The sequence below is a fragment of the Delphinus delphis genome, chromosome 6 (genome assembly GCF_949987515.2).
Source record: "Delphinus delphis chromosome 6, mDelDel1.2, whole genome shotgun sequence".
NCBI classification, from domain to species: domain Eukaryota; kingdom Metazoa; phylum Chordata; class Mammalia; order Artiodactyla; family Delphinidae; genus Delphinus; species Delphinus delphis.
Window position 1 is genome coordinate 66163382 of NC_082688.1, and position 21047 is coordinate 66184428.

The 21047-nt window shown below is 35.9% G+C and overlaps 1 protein-coding gene across 3 annotated transcripts in view; it reads left to right on the top strand.

Annotated features, from left to right (window-relative positions):
- The window catches only part of CNTLN (centlein), a 179618-nt gene that overhangs the window by 97587 nt on the left and 60984 nt on the right, over positions 1–21047 (top strand). For all 3 annotated transcript variants that reach the window (XM_069540774.1, XM_069540775.1, XM_069540776.1), the window contains exons 4-5: positions 4930–5064; positions 5678–5857. In XM_069540774.1, coding sequence (XP_069396875.1) covers positions 4930–5064; positions 5678–5857 — 315 coding nt within the window. The remainder of the gene's footprint in view (positions 1–4929; positions 5065–5677; positions 5858–21047) is intronic.

The following is a 21047-nucleotide window of genomic DNA, read 5'->3' on the forward strand; positions in this document are numbered from 1 at the left end:
ATGCAGGAGCTGGCGTGTGAGGGTGGTGGCTGCCTTGCCCCGCCCCCATGCACCACTCAGCAATGGCACTTCACCTTCCAGGCAGACCACGCTTCCTCTAGGGGCATTCCTGGCTGTGCTTCCCTCATTCCTGTCCCCTCTGCTGTGCCCGGGGAGGCAGAAGCCGGCTGCAAAGGTGTTGTAATGGTGGCCCCACCCTTTGCATACCACTCAAGAGTGACGCCTTGCTTCTATGGTGTCTGGAACTTTTCCCACAAACTCTCCTGGTTGTAGAGCTCCTTACTTCTGTCCCTTCAGGCTGTCTTTTTGTAGCCAACAGCTGTCCCCTCCCTGGGTCCTCACTCCAAACCCCATTTTCCAGCACCCAGACCTTGTTTGCAAGAGGTGACTCATGACTCAGGCTGGAATGCACAGAGCTGTGGTGTAGACCATGTGTGCAGTTCTTACTTTGTCCTGCCTTCTACTGACCAATGGCTGTGTTCTCCTTTGATTCCCCCGAAGGTCCTTTTCTTTCCCAGCTGATTTCCCCACCATGAGGGAGTTAGAATTTCTGAGTTGCAGGGACCTCTCCTCACCTTCAGCTTCCCGCCAGGGGTGCTAGTCCCATTTTTGATTCCCCTTTTCTTTTTTTTTCTTTCTTTCATCTTATCCAGTTGTGAGGGGATTTTTCTTGTCCTTTTAGGTTCCAAAGTCTTCTGCTAATGTTCAGCAGGTGCTCTATGAGAATTGTTCTATTTGTAGATGTATTCTTGATGTACTTGCGAGGAGCAACGAATTCTGCATCCTCCTATTCTGCCATCTTGACTCCTCCCCGCTAGGGCATATTTTTAAATGTCTGTGTTCCCTCTCCTCCCACAGAAAGCAGGAAGGGACTTTTCTCTGATCTTCACAGTGACAATCTGATTGTGCTCCTCTGTGTAGAATTCACGAAATTATGGGAACTCCTCTAGACCGGGCCCTCCCAGACATTTTAACTCTCAAATATGTCCACACTGATCCTCCAGTAATTTGTTAATTGCAAATTTGATTTTCCTACCCTGTTACTGGTTTCCATGGAGCTTCCTTTCTTCTGGGTTTTTGCTCTGCTAAATTGTCATTCTCTGTATCTGCCTGTCTCTCTAGTTTTGGGAACAGCAATTTGCCCTATGACCTCAGTTCTCTGATGACTCTAGGAAGAGGTGTTGATTTTCAGTTTGCTCAGCTTTTTTCATGTTGTGTGAAAAGGAGAGACAACTTCCAAGTTCCTACATCCTGGATTGGAAGCCAGAAGTCCCTCCATTATGTTTTTGTTTTTCCACTGAGTAATGTTCAATAGCCATTACTTTTCTAAACTTGTAGTCTGTGGAATAGAGGAACAGTTAAGAATGATGATTCCTTTAGTTTATTTAAATCTTAACTATGTTTCTAGTCAAACTAGAAGAAAGTCACACACACATTTTTTTTAACTAGTTGCAGGAAATCTTTCATAGAACAATCTAATAATATAACATATTTTATTGATAATAGTGTAAAAATTGCCATATATCTTCTTTTGGTAAGACTACGCTTTACCTTTGTTGCTGTTAGTTATAAAGTAAATATTGTAATAAATTTCTCCATTAAGTATTATATTAGATAACATGACTCTGCTAATAACCGAGTGTATTGTATTCAATTAGATGATTTTTTTAAACATTATATTTCTCTTTTTCCTTACCTTCTAGGAAGCTCATAGATAAGTTTTGGTTCTCATTTACATTTAATTTCTCACCCCTTCCCCTTTCTCCATTTACCATTGTTTTAGTTGTTGTGGTTTCATTACTTTTCTGTTTTTTTATTAAAATTTTTATGTGCATTTGAAAGTAGGTCATATAAATAATATATTAACTATGCTCAAGTATTGCCTCCTACAGTTTTAGGTCTTCTGTGCCACTGCTGCCACACCCCACTTTTTTTCGAAAATGCTTCATATTCACGATCATTTTCTTCTTACTCTGTAGACTTCTTTTGACCATGATTTGAATTATTCATTCCATGGCTTATCCATAATAAATTATTTGTTTCAGACATACTTCCTCTTGTCACTCTTTATGCTTTATGGTTCCTCTGAGTTCTATTTGCTATTTTAATATTAACTCAAGGCAGACCATTAAGAATGTACTCTACTGTATCCAGAAAAGTTTGTTTGAAAAGGTTTCATGAAGCTAAATTTAGGACTTAGAGGGTATTATGCTTAGTGAAGTAAGTCAGAGAAAGACAAATAATATTTGATATCACTTATATGTGGAATCTGAACAATAAAACAAACTAATGAATATAACAAAAAAGAAACAGACTCACGTAGAACAAACAAGTGGTTACCAGTGGGGAGAGGAAAAGGGGAAGGGACAAGATAGGTGTAGGGGATTAAGAGGTACAAACCACTATGTATAATATAAATAAGCTAAAAGGATATATTGTACAGCACAGGGAATATAGCCATTTTGAATAATAACTATAAATGGAGTATAACTTTTAAAAATTGTGAATCATGTTATACACCTGAAACTTATATAATTTATTATAAATCAACTATACCTCAGTAAAAAAGAAAACAAAATAAATGAACTGTAACTATATATACCTGTGCTTTCATTATAGAAACTAGATCATTGAGGGTATATTTTATCAGGAAAATGTTTGGAGTTATACAAAATTTAACAGATCTTTGAGAGTTTATCAGTCCTCTTCCGTTGGGAGTACATCTTTGTCTAACTTATTACTTTAATGATTATAATATATAATACCAATTTTTAAACTAATTATCAAAATTTGATAGTTTTGGTTAACTAAGTTCCCACTGTATTTTGTGTTTTTATTTAGAAATTAAGTCTATATTTGTCCTGTGGATTACTAAATTCACTCAAATGCCAACATTTTAATATATTAAGTAATTTTCATGAAAGGGCTTGCTATTGGTGTCATTTATATTGTCAAGTTAAGTTTAGTTCACATTATTGGGCAAACCCTTCTGAACCTTAAATCATTTGATCTAGTGTCGCACCTTCCTGATAGTCTCCAGAATAGGTGAGGATGCTCAATTTTTGTCAGTTCTCCTTTGAAAGGATAGGCCTGTAGGTATTTCAGTCTTAGTGTTCATATGATTGAATTTATCATTCAGTGTCAGTCTCATTCATAAACATTTACTATAATCTAGTTTGGGAGATAGTATGTGTACATAGATAATCAGTAAGACTAGGTAATTTGTTATGTGTCAAATGAATAATGTAGGCAATACAGAAATTTAGAAATAGCAGAAATTACTGTGATAGCTGGGGAAGGCTTCATTAAGGAGGTAGAAATTGAATATTGAAGGAGGCTGAGACTTAGATGAGAAAGGAAAAATAGGCTGTGAATTGTGGATGGGCCATGTTATGCATCTGTTTTTATGCTGTTTGATTGATGTCAAACACATTTTGATATGCCCTAATAATTAAAATAGGAAATAAAAATTAAAAGTAATATGAGGTACCATTTATATCTCATTTGTAAAAACTTACCAAGCTTGAGCGTCATGTTGGTGCACATGTGGAACTATGAGAACTCTTGAAGTGCATATAACCTATGAACTAGTAATGCCACCTCTTAATATAAATAATCAAAAGCAATGTTTTATTAATGTGATCCCCACACTGAAAAAAATACATTTTACTTCATGACCCAGTATACACAGAGATGAAATAAAAGTTTCATACATACACTACTATATATAAAATAGATAACTGATAAGAATCTACTGTATAGCACAGGGAGCTGTACTTAATACTCTACAATGGCATATATGGAGAAAGAGTACAAAAAAGAGTGGATATATGTGTGTGTATAACTGATTCACTTTACTGTGCAGCAGAAACTTATACAACATTATAAATCAACTATACTCCAATAAAAATTTTAAAAAATAATGTAGTTTTACTATATATAATAAAGGTAAAATATAACAAAGCATATATCAAGTATGAATTTAATAATGTTTAAATAAAATAGAAATTCTAAATTAAACACTGCAAAAAAATTTAAGAGCTACTAGTTTCAAATATTGGTTGAAAAAATGAGTGGGTTGACAAAAGTTGAGTAAGTTTAGTAAAGAGTTAATATCAGGACATGGATGTCTGTTTTAGCATGTTGGTTTGAGGTGGCAGCAGATAATTCAGATGGAGGTATTTTAGAGAAAACTGGAAATGTGGGATTGGTGATTGGGAAAGAGTCAGGGCTGGATTATGGATTGGGTAGTCTTTCAGACAGAGATGAGATCAGAAGCCAAGAGAGTGGGTAAATTTTCTGAGGGAAAAGCTGTAAAGATTTGAGAAGAGGGAAACTAAGAATTGAGTCATGGATACATCCTCCAATTAGATAGCATTTACTCTGGTAGGTGAGAAGAATATTCAGTTAAAAATTATGGCAATTTTAATATTCTGAATATTCTTTCTACATAGCAAGATACTTTTTGTATCAAGGCAGACTTTCCATTTTTCATTCTTTAAAATTGCTTATGCTTTCACAAAACTGTATTCGTTTCTCTAAAAAATATTTTCTTCCAAATGATAGTAAAATAGAGGATAATTCTTATTTTAGTTACATAAGCATTTTCTTTAATTAGAATGTTTTGTAAAATTTCATTTTTTTCCTATTACACACAGAAATCCAAAAAGTTTGCTTTCTGTATGTGGCTTAATATTTGGTATCCAGTTTTTAATGGGTTCTTCATCTTAAACTAGTAAGTCAGTACCAGATTTGTACATTTTACTTGAAAATCTCTGGGCATGTCATAGGAAATGAGTATTATGATAATGGATGTTATTATGAAAGGTAGTTAATTCTAATATTATCAGTCAAAATCTAAAACTTTTTACATAAAATTATTTTTTCTTAGAAATACCAGCTCATCAGTAATTTTGCTTTTTTCCATAGAGAGAATCAGGACTAAAACAGGAAATAAATGACCTTGTAAAACGGAAGGTTGCAATAGATGAAGAAAATGCTTTCTTAAGGAAAGAATTCAGTGACTTGCAGAAGAAATTTAAAGATAAAAGTCAAGAAGTTAAGGTGTGTTGACTTGTACATAGTTTTACAGTACTTTCTTTGAAGTCCTACTTAAAGCTTTGTCAGCCTTTGTGGCACAGAAAGTGACAAGCTTGGAGGAAAAATTGCCTTAGGCCCTGCTGTACCATACAGTTTTCTTACATGCAGAAACTCTGAGAAAGATGCTTTAAAGCTAAGACTCTAAGCTTTATAACTTTAAGATAAATAGTTAATGATGGAAATGGAGCTAAGAAAGTAGGAGTGTGAATATGTGGCTTCTTGTAATTAGATTCTGATGGGACTGGCATTATTAATTGATAAAACCCAGGTCTGGGAGGATATGTCTGTGTGGGTCTCAAAAATAGCTGGGGACAGCATCAAAGGCAGCTTGATCAATTAATGGGCTCTTTGCAAATGTGTACTCATCAAAGCTGTCATCCAGTGAAAAAATATGACCCATCCACCTGCATGAAAAGAGGCCAATAAAAGTATACAGGTGACCTTGGCAGCAGCTTCAAATATAGAAGCTGCTGTGGGGGTAAAATTGTACAGTTTATATTTGCTGATTAGTTCTCACCTGTTTTTTGGTTTGTTTCATTCTGTTTTGTTTATCGGCCCCTGTGGTACTGTTCTACAGGACACTAAGGAGTGTGTACAGAATAAGGAAGAGCAAAACAGACTGGTTATAAAAAATCTGAAGGAGAAAAATGAGAAATTAAGTACCCACTGCGCTGACCTGCTAAATGACCTGGAGAAACTGAGGAAGCAGGAAGCACATTGGAGAAAAGAAAAGTGTAGCATTGATGCAAAAATAAAGGTATGCAATGAGAATGGAATCTGTGCTGTTATTTTGGATCTAACTTCTTATAGGAAGTTTATTACATGTTATTTTCTTTAAATAACAAGTTATATATTCATATCCACCAGTGGGGACTAGCATTAATTTATATTCCTTCAGTTAAGACCCACAGCTTTTTAAAAATTGATGTTGCAAAGCAGGAAACTGACTTCAAATACTTATCTAAAATGTAATCATTAAAAAATAAAGGCTGTTGCATTTTGAAATAAAACATGTTTTGAAAAAACATATTTAGAATTATGAATTTTGGCTTTTTGCAGTTAGGGATTAAATTTATAAATATAGCTAGGATTCATTGCAATATAGTTTTAATACTGTATTTTCCAGGTCCTTTAAAAACTATGTAAAAAAAAAGCACAAAACAGTTAAAAAATACTCACATGTGTTTTATATGTGTTTCTTTGGCTTGAGAGGGCCTTATTCATCGTAAAATTTTACTTTTATAGAAGATAAAAGGTGCAATCAATCTTTATAATATTCTTATATCCTTTTTGATCAGTTTTTTTTCAAAATAATATTTTCTTGTAGCTTTCTCTTGGTCTTGAGAATGTTTTTGTTCATTTTTTCCCACCGAATTTCAGGTTTCTCTTTTAATATAGATTTTGTTGAAAAGGCCTCAGACAAATTTTAGTGCTAGTAAATATGATAGTTCCTCTATGTATACATGCTTAAGAAAAATATATAACATAAGTATACACATATATATATATATATATATAGTGCTATTAAAATATAGTAAGAATGGATATGTGTGTCTACGTGTGTGTGAGTGTATGCACGTGTGCCTGATTATTTAAGGATTTGTCTTTCTGAGTGTGTGAATCTATTCATTGCAGATATTTAAAGAAATACATACAGTAATTCTGTTAGTGCACAATCAGGGAATGACTGAGCCATTGAGAGAAGTGAATTCTGGCACATTTGTTTTCTTATTTTTATATCAGTTTCTGCTTCCCTACAGCCTTTAAGCAATTTGGTAGTGTCATAAGGGTAAGTGGTACTTCCTTGTGTTAATCATAGCTGCATGATTTTTTGATGATGATTTCATTTCCTTATTTGCCATTCAAATAGTCCATTCTATGATTTACTGTGATTTTCAGTTCTGACTTTTTTTTCTATTAGAGTGCTTATCTTTTCTTATTAATTTGTAAGCATTCTTTATTCTAGATAGCAATACTTTTAGAAATATATATATATCACACATACCTTCTGTTCAGTGAGTCTTGAATAAGGTGAATTAAACATTCAAAAATTTGTGAATTATTATAGTCATTTTTATTATTTCCTTCTCTAATGTTTTTGTTTTAGAAGTCTTATATTCTGAAGTATTCCTTACGCTAACATTTTTAATCTATTTAGAATTCATTTTTGGGTGTCGTCTTCCACACCGTTTATTCAGTAGTTTATTGATTTCTGATTCAGTCTCTCTCACATCTCTAAGTTTCCATGGGTATGTTTGGGTTTGTTTCTGGACTTCCTGTTTCTGGACTTTCTGGAAAACCTGTTATTTTCATGGTTTTAGGTATTGTAGTTTTAGAATTTTACTCATTATTTTGTAGGGTGATCTACTTCTTTATTCTTCTTTTTGTAAGTCATGAGCCCTATATGTGCCTCTTCACTATCTAATAATATTTAAGGATCATTTCATTAGTTTTACTGAAAAATTCTGTTAGAAAGCAGGTTGGAACATCATCTAATTTATGAATTAATTTTGAAAGAATTATAATCCTGCTATTTAAGAATGTGGCATGTGGTTTTGTAAGTTTCTTAGAACGGTACTGTTCATTTTTATTAGATTTATTCCTAGCTATTAATATTAAAATATTGTTTTATGCTAAATATTTTTTTGCTGAATAATATTTTAAATTATATTTTTAATTAATTATTTCTAGAAGACAGCAATATTATTGAATTATCTTGAGCTTCTTTTCAACAATTTTCCCCAAATGTCTTAGTTCAAAAAATGTGTACATTTTCTAGATTTTTCTAAGTTATATAATTACATTGTCAGTAAGAAAACTCTCTTTCTTTCCTTTTGGTGTATAATTCACATACCATACGTTTAATCCATTTAAAGTGTACAGGCCAATAGTTTTTAGTTTATGCAGAGTTGTGCAACTATTATCAAAATTACTTTTAGAACATTTTCATCATCCCCAAAAGAAGCCTTGTAACCTTTAACAATCACTCCTCATTTATCCTTAGCTCTGCAGCCCGAGATAACCACTTATGGCCTTTCTCTATATATAGATTTATCTGCTCTAAACATTTCACATTAATGAAATTATAGTATATGATCTTTTGTGACTGACTTCTTCCACTTAGAATAATGTTTTCAGGGTTTATCCATGTTGTAACATGTATCTGTACTTCATTCTTTTTATAGTTTAATAATATTCTATTATATAAATATCCTACATTTTATTCATTTATCTCAAGTAGAAGGATATTTGTGTTATGAATAATACTGCTACAAATATCTGTGTACAATATTTTGTGTATACATCACACATTTTTATTTCTCATAGGTACATACCAAAGAGAGATTACTAGTTCATGTGATAATTCTGTTTTTAAGCTTCTGAGGAACTGTCAGACTGTTTTCAAAAGCAGCTGTACTATTTTACATTCCAAACAGGAGTTACTGAGGGTTCTGATTTCTCTTTGTCCTCGTCAGCACTTGTTATTGTCTATCTTTTTGATTGGAGCCATCTTTGTGGATGTGAATGGCATCTCACTGTGGTTTTGATTTGCTTTTCCCTGATAGCTAATAATTCTGGTCATCTTTTTATATGTTATTGGCCATTTGCATGTCTTTGAAGAAATGTGAAATCATTTCTTTTGCATATATTCTGGTTACAAGCCTCTTTTTATTGATATAATTTGAAACTATTTTCTTCAGTTTTCTGAGTTGTTTTTTACATCCTTAATGGTAGTATTTGAACACAAAAGTTTAAAATTTTGATAATTAATTTATCTCCTTTTTCTTTTGTTGCCCATGCTTTTGGGCATTCTCAGATGCATCTCAGATATGCATCTTGAGAAACCATTGCCTAATCAAAGATCATGAAATTGGACACTTATGTTTTCTTCTAAGAGTTTTATTTCTTACCTTTAGGTCTTTATCCATTTTGAGTTAATTTTTGAACATGATGTTTGATAGGAATCCAGCTTCATTCTCTTGCACGTGTATTCAGTTGTCCCAGCTCCGTTTGTTAAAAAAGACTGTTCTTCCCCCACTGAATTTATCGTGCCATGTTTATTGAAAATCAGTTGACTGTAAATATAAGGGTTTATTTCTGGACCTCAATTCTGTTCCTTTGATCTATACATTTATCCTCATGCATATGCCACACTACATTGATTATTGTAGACTTATAGTAAGTTTTGTAGTTCGGATTTGTGTGTCCTCCAAATTCTTCCATTTTCAAGGTTGGCTATTCTGTGTGTCTTGCATTTCTATATGAATTTTAGAATCAGCTTTTCCATTTCTTGCAAAAAAAAAGCAAGCTGAGATGATTTTGGTAGAGATTGTATTGAATCCCTGTCACCGTTTTTAGTGTAGGCATTTACAGCTATACGTGTCCCTCTGAGCATTGCCTTTGCTACATCCTGTAAGTTTTGGCATGTTATGTGTTTTTTTAAAAAACATTTATTTAGGGCTTCCCTGGTGGTGCAGTGGTTGAGAGTCCACCTGCCGATACAGGGGACACGGGTTCGTGTCCTGGTCCAGGAAGATCCCACATGCCGCGGAGCGGCTGGGTCCGTGAGCCATGGCCACTGAGCCTGCACGTCTGGAGCCTGTGCTCCGCAATGGGAGAGGCCACAACAGTGAGAGGCCCGCGTACTGAAAAAAAAAAAAAAAAAAAATTTATTTTTGGCTGCGTTGGGTCTTCATTACTGTATGCAGGCTTTCTCTAGTTGAGGCGAGTGGGGAATACTCTTCGTTGTGGTGCGCGGTCTTCTCATTGCGGTGGCTTCTCTTGTTGCAGAGCATGTGCTGTAGGCACGTGGGCTTCAGTAGTTGTGGCATGCAGGCTCAGTAGTTGTGGCTCGTGGGCTCTAGAGCGCAGACTCAGTAGCTGTGGTACACAGGCGTAGTTGCTCCATGGCATATGGGATCTTCCTGGACCAGGGCTTGAACCCGTGTCCCCTACATTGGCAGGCAGATTCTTAACCACTGTGCCACCACGGAAGTCCTAGCATGTTATGTTTTTGTTTTCATTTGTCTCTGGATATTTTCTGATTCTCTTGTGATTTCTTCTTTGATCTATTGGCTGTTTAAGTGTGTATTGTTTAATTTCCATATATTTTGAATTTTTCAGTTTTCCTTCTGTTACTGAGTTCTAGCTCCATTCCACTGTGGTTGGAAAAGATACTTTGTATTAGTTTAAGTTTTTAAAGTTTATTATGAGCTTTTTTATTGCTTGACATATGGTCTTATATGGCGAATGTTCTGTGTGTACTTAAGAAATATGTATATTCTGCTGTTTTGAGGTAGAGTGTTCCATATACATCTGTTAGGTATACTTGGTTTATAGTGTTTTTCAGGCTCTTTGTATCCTTAGTGACCATCTATATAGATGTTCTATCATTATTTAAAGTGGCCTATATTCTCCAACTATTATTGTAAAACTCTATTTCTTCCTTCAATTCTATACTTTATATATTTTAAGGCTCTGGTTTTTGGTGCATGTATGTTTATAGTGGTTACACCTTGATGAATTGACTCATTGATCAATATATTATGTCCTCTTTTGTCTCTTATAACAGTTTTTGACTTAGTTTATTTTGTCCAACATTCTTATGTCCATCCTAACTCTCTTTTGTTTATTATTTTCATGGAATATCTTTTCTCATCCTTTGATTTTCAATCTTTTTGTGTCTTAGGATATGATAGTATCTTTTAAAAACATATAGTTGTATAATTTTTTTTTGTTTGTTTGTTTGTTTGTTTTTCTGTACGTGGGCCTCTCACTGTTGTGGCCTCTCCCATTGCGGAGCACAGGCTCCGGACGCGCAGGCTCTGGACGCGCAGGCTCAGCGGCCATGGCTCACGGGCCCAGCCGCTCCGCGGCATGTGGGATCTTCCCATACCGGGGCACGAACCCGTGTCCCCTGCATCGGCAGGCGGATTCTCAACCACTGCGCCACCAGGGAAGCCCATTTGGTAGTTTTTGACCATTATTTCTTTGAGTATTTTTTTCTGTCCTTATTCTATTGCCTCTCGTTCTGGTAGTCCCTTTATGCTTATATTGGTGCATTTAGTGGTGTCCAGTATTCCTCTGGGGCTATTAATTTGTATTATTCTTTTTTCTTGATATAGCTTCAAGTTTTTTGTTCTTATTCCTGTCAGTTCATATTAAATGTTGAGCTCTTCTAGTGAGGTTTTTTTGTTTGTTTTTTTGTTTGTTTTCATTTTAGTCACTGTGCTTTTTAGCACCAGAATTTCCATTTGGATGTTTCAAAACAATTTATATTACTTTATTGGTATTTTCCATCAGATGAGATATTGTCATTTTAACTTTTTAAAAATGATATGATACTTTTTAAAACATGATTTTCTTTTACTTTTTAAATATACTTATAATACCTCTTTTGAAGTCTTTGTGAAGGCTGGTATCTGGATCCTGTCATGGGCAGTTGCTATTGCTTGCTTTCTTTGCTTTGCATGAATGACACCTTTTCTTTGCATGTTGTAATTTTTTTGTTGAAAAATGTACATTTCAAGTTATATGCTAGGAGGAGTCAATTCAGCACCGTGGCAGAATGAAAAGCTATCTTTGTCTTTCCCCTTCAATCTACAACTAGTAAAACATCTAAAACACAACAATGAAGCCTCTGTCCAATATATCAGGTTGCTGGAGAATTCCACACATCTGTGCATCTAAAGGTGGGTGGACTGGAACACATGGAGGAGGCTGAACCAAGGGAACAGCAGAGGCATGCTTGAAGTCCTGGTCCATCAGCCATGGCAGCTGAACCCACAACTCCAGAGAACCTGGCAGTGGCAGGGGACGTGGTGCACATGACTCAAGCCTCCTGGCCACATGGTTACTACAGCCACAAGTAACCGGGCAGCAGTGGTAGTGGGGCCTGGTACCCCATTCCTCCAGCTGCTAAGGCACCCATTACTCCAGCCTCTCACATGCACATCTCATCTGTGGAGCTTATAACACTGGACACCACAGAGGCACTTGCAGGAAACTTACAACACTGGACACCATAGAGGCACCCGTAGGACCCTGGCTCCCCCTTCCCTTTCCCCCATGATAGCGGAACCTTCAACTTTGGATCCCAGATGAGGGAAGAGCCCACCATCCAAGGGCCCCAGGCAGCAGCAACTGTGACACTGGCAGAAGCAAGGTACCAATGACCCCAGAGACACAAGAAACAATAATGAATGCACAGGGCCACACCTCTGACAGAGGCGATGGAACGTGGAAAGTGCAGACTCTCAAATAGAATCAGAGGCAGCTCAGGTAAGAGAAACCCAAAACTTGTGCTATATCACTACCTACTGGAAATCAAAAGAAAGATCTCTAATTTCTAACCTGTTGAATTGCTAGTATGAAGCAGAAAGGTGTTCCCTACTTCACATGCACCAGCAGAGGAACAATTTATCAAGCACCATGAAAAACCACAGTAACATTGTACCACAAAAAGAAAATGACAATTTCACATAAATTAAACTTAAAGTCATGGAACATTGCAATCTGATTGATAGAGAATTCAAGAGAGTTGTCATGAAGAAACTCAACTAGCTACAAGAAAACTCAGAAAGGGTGTTCATTGAGCTCAGGAATAAAATTAATGAACAGAAGGAATAATTTACCAAAGAGGTTGAAACTAAAAGAAAAGAACCAAGGGGCTTCCCTGGTGGCGCAGTGGTTGAGAGTCCACCTGCCAATGCAGGGGACACGGGTTTGTGCTCCAGTCTGGGAGGATCCCACATGCCGCAGAGCGGCTGGGCCCATGAGCCATGGCCACTGAGCCTGCGCGTCCGGAGCCTGTGCTCCGCAACGGGAGAGGCCACAACAGTGAGGGGCCCGCGTACCGCAAAAAAAAAAAAATAAAAAAATAAAAAGAAAAGAAAAGAACCAAACCACAATTCTGGAGCTTAAGAATTCAATAAATGAGATGAAGAATGCATTAGAAAGCATTGGATATAGAGCAGACCATAGTGAAGAGAGAATTAGTGATGGACTTCCCTGGTGGCACAGTGGTTAAGAATCTGCCTGCCAATGCAGGGGATGCAGGTTCGAGCCCTGGTCTGGATAGATCCCACATGCCTTGGAGCAGCTAAGCCTGTGCGCCACAACTACTGAGCCTGTGCTCTAGAGCCCATGAGCCACAACTACTGAGCCTGCATGCTGCAACTACTGAAGGTGGCACGCCTAGAGCCTCTGCTCTTCAACAAGAGAAGCCACTGCAACGAGAATCCTGGGCACTGCAATGAAGAGTAGCCCCCAATCGCAGCAACTAGAGAAAGCATGCATGCAGCAACGAAGACCCCATGCAGCCAAAAATAAATAAATAAAATATAAATAAATTTGTTAAAAAAAAGAGAATTAGTGAGCTCAAAGATAGAAATCTTGGAATGATACAGTAGAAGAAGAAAGAGGATTGAGATATAAAAAAATGAGGAAATTCTACAATAGTTATTCAGCTCTTTTAGGAAGGGCAGCAATAGGGTAATGGGTACCCCAGAGGGAGAAGAGAGGAGAAGGGAGCAGAGAATTCATTTATAATAGCTGAGAACTTCCCAAACGTGGGGAAGGAACTAGATACACAAGCCCATGAGGCTAAGAGAACACCCAAACTGCCTCAATGCAAAAACCTTGTCCAAGACACATTATATTAAAGTTCTCAAAAGTCAATGACAAAGGAAGATTTTGAAATTCAGCCAGGGAAAAAAAAGATGGTAACCTACAAAGGAACCCCCATTACGCTATCAGCAGATTTCTGAAACCCTACAGGCCTGGAGGGAGTGGAATGACAAGCTCAAAATACTGAAAGATTAAAAACTATCACCCAAGAATACTCCGTCCAGCAAAGTTATCATTCAGATAAGAAGGAGAAAGAAAGATTTTCCCAGATAAATAAAAGCTCAGAGTTCATTAAAACTAGACCTGCCTTACAAGAAATGTTGAACGGTGCTCTTCTACCAGAAACAAAAAGGCAAAAGTACACAAAAGTTTGAGCAAGGTGATAAATAGAATCAGAAAGCTGTAATTATTAGAATTGGCTTTTAAATGCTTTTTTATAGCATAAAAGTTAAAGGGGAAAAGTAGAAAAATAACTGTATCTACTTCAATTTGCTAACAAACTCTCAACGTATAAAGGGATAATTCAAGACAACAAAAACAAGGGAAGCGGAAAAGGATGTAATCTATATATGTAAATGAAGATAAGATGCTATCAACAGAAAAAAGAGTACTTTATCCATGAGACGTTTTAGACAAAACTCACAGCAACCACAAAGCATAAATCTAGAACAGAGACATGAAAAATAAACAAGGAGAAAACTGAGAAAAAAATCATAGAAAACCAAAATGGCAGACATAAACAGAAAGAAAAAGAAATGATGGAGATATAGAGCAACGAGAAAACAAAAGGTAAAATGGCAGTGACTAGTTATCATCTATCAATTATAACTCTTAATGTAATTGATTGAATTCACCAATCAAAAGACACAGAGTGACTGGATGCATTAAAAAACAAGACTCAAGTATACGTTGTTTCCAGGAGACTCATCTCAGCTCTAAAGACAAATGTAAGGTAAATGTGAAGGGACTGAATATGATACTCCAAGCAAATGACAACCAAAATAAGTGGATGTAGCCATACTCATGTCAGACAAAATAGACTTCAAGCCAAAGAAGGTAACAAGAGACAAAATTGAACAGTATATAATAATAAAGGGGACAATTCATCAAGAAGATATAATATTTATATATGCATCTAACATAGAAGCCCCAAAATATATAAAACAGTTATTAGTAAATCTAAAGGGAGCAATTGACAGTAACACAGTAATAGTAGGGGACTTTAACACAAGCAGTTGATAGTAACACAGTAATAGTAGGGGAGTTTAACACCCCACCTGCATCAGTGGATAGTTCATCCAGGCCAAAAGTCAACAAGGAAACAGTGATCTTAAATGATACATTAGACCAAATGGATTTGATAGATTTGTACAGGGTATTCAGTCCAAATGCAGCAGAATGCATATTCTTCTCAAGTGTACATGGAACTTTCTCGAAGTTAGACCATATATTGGGACACAAAACAAGTCTCAAGAAATGTAAGAAGATTGAAATCATATCAAGCATCTTTTCAGTAGTATGAAACTAGAAATCAACTACAAGAAGAAAGCTGGAAAAATCACAAATATGTGGAGAATGAACAACATGCTACTAAGCAACTATTGGGTCAACAAAAAATCAAAGGAGAAATCAAAATTTATTTGATGATGAATGGAAAGGAAAATAGGACAAACCAAAATCTGTTGGAGGCAGCAAAAACAGTACTAAGGGAGAAGTTTATAGACGTTCAGGCCTACTTTAAGAAACAAGAAAAATCTCAGTTGAACAATCTAACCTTACGTCTAAAGGAACTGGAAAAAGAATGACAAATGAAGCCAGAAGTCAGTAGAAGGAAATAAATAATAAAGATCATAGTGGAAATAAATTAAATGGAGACTAAAAAGACAATAAAAAAATCAATGAAATTAAGAGCTGGTTCTTTGAAAAGATAAAATCAACAAACCTTTAGCTAGACTCATTAGGGAAAAAAGACAAGGCTCTGGTAAATAAATTTGGAAATGAAAGAGGAGGAATAACAGTGGATACCAAAAAAAAAAAGGATTATAAGAGCATATTATGAACAACTATATGCCAACAAGTGGAACAGCCTAGAAAAAACAGACAAATTTTTAGAATCATACAGCTTCCAAGACTGAATCATGAAGAAATAGAAAATTTGAATAGACCACATAACTAGTATAGAAATTGAAACAGTAATCAAAAAGTTCCCCAGGCCTAGACAACTTCACAAGTGAATTCTACCAAACATTCAAAGAAGATTTAATACCTATTCTTCTCAAACTCTTCCAAAAAACTGAAGAGGAGTCAATGATTCCTAACTCAGTTTATTAGGCCAACATCACTCTCATAGCAAAACCAGACAAAGACAACACACAGAAAAAAGAAAATTACAGGCCAATATCTTTGATGAACATAGATGCAAAAATTCTGAACAGAATATTAGCAAGCCAAGTAAAACAGTACATTAAAAGAATCATCACTGGGCTTCCCTGGTGGCGCAGTGGTTGAGAGTCCGCCTGCCGATGCAGGGAGACACGGGTTCGTGCCCCGGTCTGGGAGGATCCCACATGCTGCGGAGCGGCTAGGCCTGTGAGCCATGGCCTCTGAGCCTGCGCATCTGGAGCCTGTGCTCCACAACAGGAGAGGCCACAACAGTGAGAGGCCCACGTACTGCAATAAAAAAAAAAAAGAATCATCACCGTGATCAAGTGGGATTTATCCCAGTGATAGAAGGAGGTTTCAACATCTGCAAATCAATCAACGTGATACATCACATCAACAAAAGGATGAAGACCATATGATGACCTCAATAGATGCAGAAAAGGCATTTGACAAGATTCAACACCGGCTTTTGATAAAAATTCTCAACTAAATGTTTATAATAGTAACATACCTCATCATAATGAGAGCTGTAAATGACAAGCCCACATCTAGCATCATACTAAGTGGTGAAAAACTAAAAGCTCTCTCTCTAATATCAGGAACAAGACAACAAGACAAAGAGGCCACTTTTGCCACTCTTATTTAACATAGTATTGGAAGTCCTAGTATTGGAAGTCCTAGCCAGAGCAATTAGGCAAAGAAAAAGAAATAAAAGGAATTCAAATTGGAAAGAAAGGGGTAAAACTCTCACTGTTTGTGCATGACATGATTTTATATAGAGAAAACCATAAAAACTCCACAAAAAAGGCTATTAGAAAAAATAAATACAGCAGAGTTGCAGGGTATAAAATCAACATACAAAACTCTGTTATGTTTGTATATGCTAACAATGATCTAGCAGAAAGAGAAATTAAGAAAAGTCATATTTATAATCACAACAAAAAGAATGAAATACATCGGAATAAATTTAACCAAGGAGGTGAAAGACCTGAACACTAAGAACTGTAAGACCTTGTTGCTGGAAATTGGAGAAGACACATAAATAGAAAAATATTTTATGCTTATGAGTTGGAAGAATTAACATTGTTAAAATACCCATACTACCTAAAACAATATATAGCTTCAGTTCAGTCTGTTTCCAAGTCAAAAGGACATTGTTCACAGAAATAGAACAAAAGTTTCTAAAATTTATAATGGAACCACAAAAGACCCTGAATAGCCAAAGCAATCCTGAGAAAAAAGAACAAAGCTGGAGGTATCACAGTCCATGATTTCCAGCTAGACTACAGAGCCATATTAATCAAAACAGCATGATATTTTCAGAAAAACAGATACATAGATCAATGGAATAGAATTGAGCACCCAGAAATAAACCAACACATAAACAGGTAATTAATATACAACAAAGGAACATATATATATAAAGACATTATAGCCTTTTCAATAAATGGTGTTGGGAAAACTGGACAGCCACATGCAAAAAAATGAAACTAGACCACTGTCCCACACCATACACAAAAATCAACTCAAAATGGATTAAAGACTTAAATGTAAGTCATGAAACCATAAAACTCGGAGGATAACATAGGCTTTATGTGCTTTGACACTGGTCTTAACAGTGTCTTTCTGGGTATGTCTTTTCAGGCAAGGGAAACAAAAGCAAAAATAAACAAATGGGACTACATCATCCTAAAAAGCTTCTGCACAGCAAAGAATACCATGTACAAAATGAAAAGGCAATCTACTGAATGGAAAAGACATTTGCAAATGATATATCTGATAAAAGGTAAAATCCAAAATATATAAAGAACTCATACAACTCAAGAAATAAACAATCCAATTAATAAGTGGGCAGAGGACCTGATTAGACATTTTCCCAAAGAAGACATGCAGATGGCCAACAGGCACATGAAAAGGTGTTCAACATCACTAATTATTAGGGAAATGCAAATCAAAACCACAATGAGATATCAGCTCACTCCTGTTAGAATGGCTATTATCAAAAAGACAAGAAATAACAGGTGCTGTTGAGGATGTCGAGAAAAGGGGAGCCTCAGATAGTCTTGATGGGAATGTAAATTGGTGCATCCACTGTGGAAAACTGTATGAAGAGTCCAAAAAATTAAGAATAGAGCTACCATATGATTCAGCTACCCCATGTCTGGGTATTTATTCAAAGAATATGAAAACACTAATTCAAAAAGATATATGCACCATTATGTTCATTGTGATATTATTTACAATAGCTAAGATATAGAAACAACCTGAGTTCCCATCAACCAATAAATGGATAAAGAAGATACGGTATACACACACACACACACACACACACACATACACACATTCACACAGATATGCACAGAGTAGAATACGACTCAGCCATCAAAAAGATGGAATCTTGCCATTTGTGACAATATGTATGGACCTTGAGGGTATTATACTAAGTAAAAGAGTCAGATGGAGAACTGTGTGATTTCACTAATATGTGGAATACAAAAAGGAAACAGACAAAAACCAAAATAAACTAAAGAGAAACAAACACATAGATACAGAGAGCACAGTAGTGGTTACCAGGGGAAGTTGTGGTGGTGGGGGGTGAAATGGATAAAAGGGGTTAACTGTATGGTGACGGATGGAAACTAAATTTTTGGTGGTGAGCATGCTGTAGGGTAGGGTATACAGAAGTAGAAATATAATGTACACATGAAACATATAATATTATAAACCAATGTTATCTTAATAAAAATAAATCTAAAATAAAGTAAAAAGAAAAGTAACTTTTTCAAAGCAAAAAAAATTAATAAAAATAAAATTATATACTGTAGCAGTTTGGGGTTTTGTTTTGTCTGTTTGTTTGTGTTTGTTTTTGGCTGCGCTGCATGGCTTGTGGGATCTTAGTTCCCTGACCAGGGATTGGACTTGCACCCTCAGCAGTGAAAGTGTGGTGTCCTAACCACTGGACCGCCAGCGAATTCCCACTGTAGCAGTTTTGGATACTGGTTCCTCACTGCCATAACATCAGGGCTTGTTGACGTTTGCTCATTGTTTTTTTAATGTTTTCATTGGGCCATTTTAGGAAATCTGTTTCCCATGCTGTTAACAGTCTCTCGTGGTTGCTTTTCATAAAGCACAGACCTGGACATGTGCACATTCACCCTGTGATTTTAGCAGGGCTCTCCTTCACTGTCTCTTCTCTTGATTTGTCTGTTCATGTGTCTGTCTCTTGATCTGTCTGTTAATATGTTTGTTTGTTAATATGTCTGTTGGTATCACACCCAGCTGTTGGCCTCCAAAAACTGATGACTGATTAGATTCTTCTGTTGTTTTTGTCAATATCCTGGGACACAAATTGCTCCACAGTCTAATCTAATTAAATCTTGGCCTCTCCATAGGGTTTTTTTTAAATTGTGGTTAAGTAATATAACATAAAATTTAGAATCTTTTATCATTTTAAGTATACAGTTCAGCAGTGTTAAGTATATACACATTGGTATGCAACCAAGTTGCAGAAACATTTCATCCTTCAAAAGTGAAACTATATTCAAAAACAACTTCCCATTTCTCCTCCCCCCAGCTCCAGGCATCCACTAGTCTGCTTTATGTCTCTATGTGATTCTTCATATAAGTGGAGTCATACATTATTTTTTGTAAGTGGCTTATTTGGCTTTCCATAATTATCTCAAGGTCCATCCATGTTCTTTCATATGTCAAAATTTCCTTCCTTGTTTATTGTGGTAAAAAACACATAACATAAAATTAACCATCTTAACCATTTTTAAGTGTACAGTTCAGTAGTGTTAACTATATTTACATTGCTGTGAAAGAGATCTCCAGAACTTTGTTGACTTCAAGACCTGCAACTCTGTTTTTTAATAACAACTGCTTAGTGCTCCCTTACCCTAGGCCTTGGTAACTACCGTTCTATTGTGTGTATCTATTAATTTGACTACTTTAGATACTTCATATAAGTGGAGTCGTCTGGTATTTGTCCTTTTGTGACTGATTTGTTTCATTAGGCATAATGTCCTCAAGGTTCATCCATGTGGTAGCATGTGACAGGCTTTCCTTTGGGGGCTGCATTGTGCTTCATTTTATGTGTATAGCACGTTTTGTTTACTCATTTGACGTTTAGGTTGCTGCCACTTGGCTATTGTGAATAGTGCTGCTACAAACATGGGTTTACAGATATCTCTTCAAGAACCTGCTTTTAGTTTTTTTAAATGTATACGCAGATGTGGGATTGCTGGATTATATGGTGGTCCTGTTTTTTATGTTTTGAAACCCCCCCCATACTGTTTTTGAGAGTATTTTTACAGTCCCAGCAACACACAAAGGTTCCTAATTCTTCACGTCCCAGCGAACACCTGTTATTTTCTGCCTTCCCTTCCCTTCTCTCATTTCCCTTTCCTTCCATGTTTCCTTCTCTCTTTCTCTCTTACATCCACCTACACACCCACCTATATATCTATCATTACTCTTTTTTAATAAATGGGAATTTAAGAAGTAATTCTTAAATTCTTCTTATAAAACAACAGTTTACATATCTTAAAAAAATATTTTATTGCTAAAAACAGCTAACTGTCATCTGAGCCTTTAGCAAGTTGTAGTAGTAACATCAAATATCATTCATCACAGGTCACCATAACAAATATAATAATAATGAAAGAGTTTGAATTACCAAAGTATGGCACTGAGACATGAAGTGAGCAAATGTTGGAAAAATGGCATTGATAGACTTGTTTGATGCAGGGTTACCACAATCCTTCAATTTGTAAAAAAATGCAATATCAGTGAAGTGCAATAACGGGAAACATGATAAAGTGAGATATGCATGTACTCACAGTGCTATCTTGGCTGAAAGCCAATATTTTTATCTTCAAAAGTTCATTCTAGTTACTGCAGGGAGAATATAGGAGGTATGGGTGCATTGCTAGAGT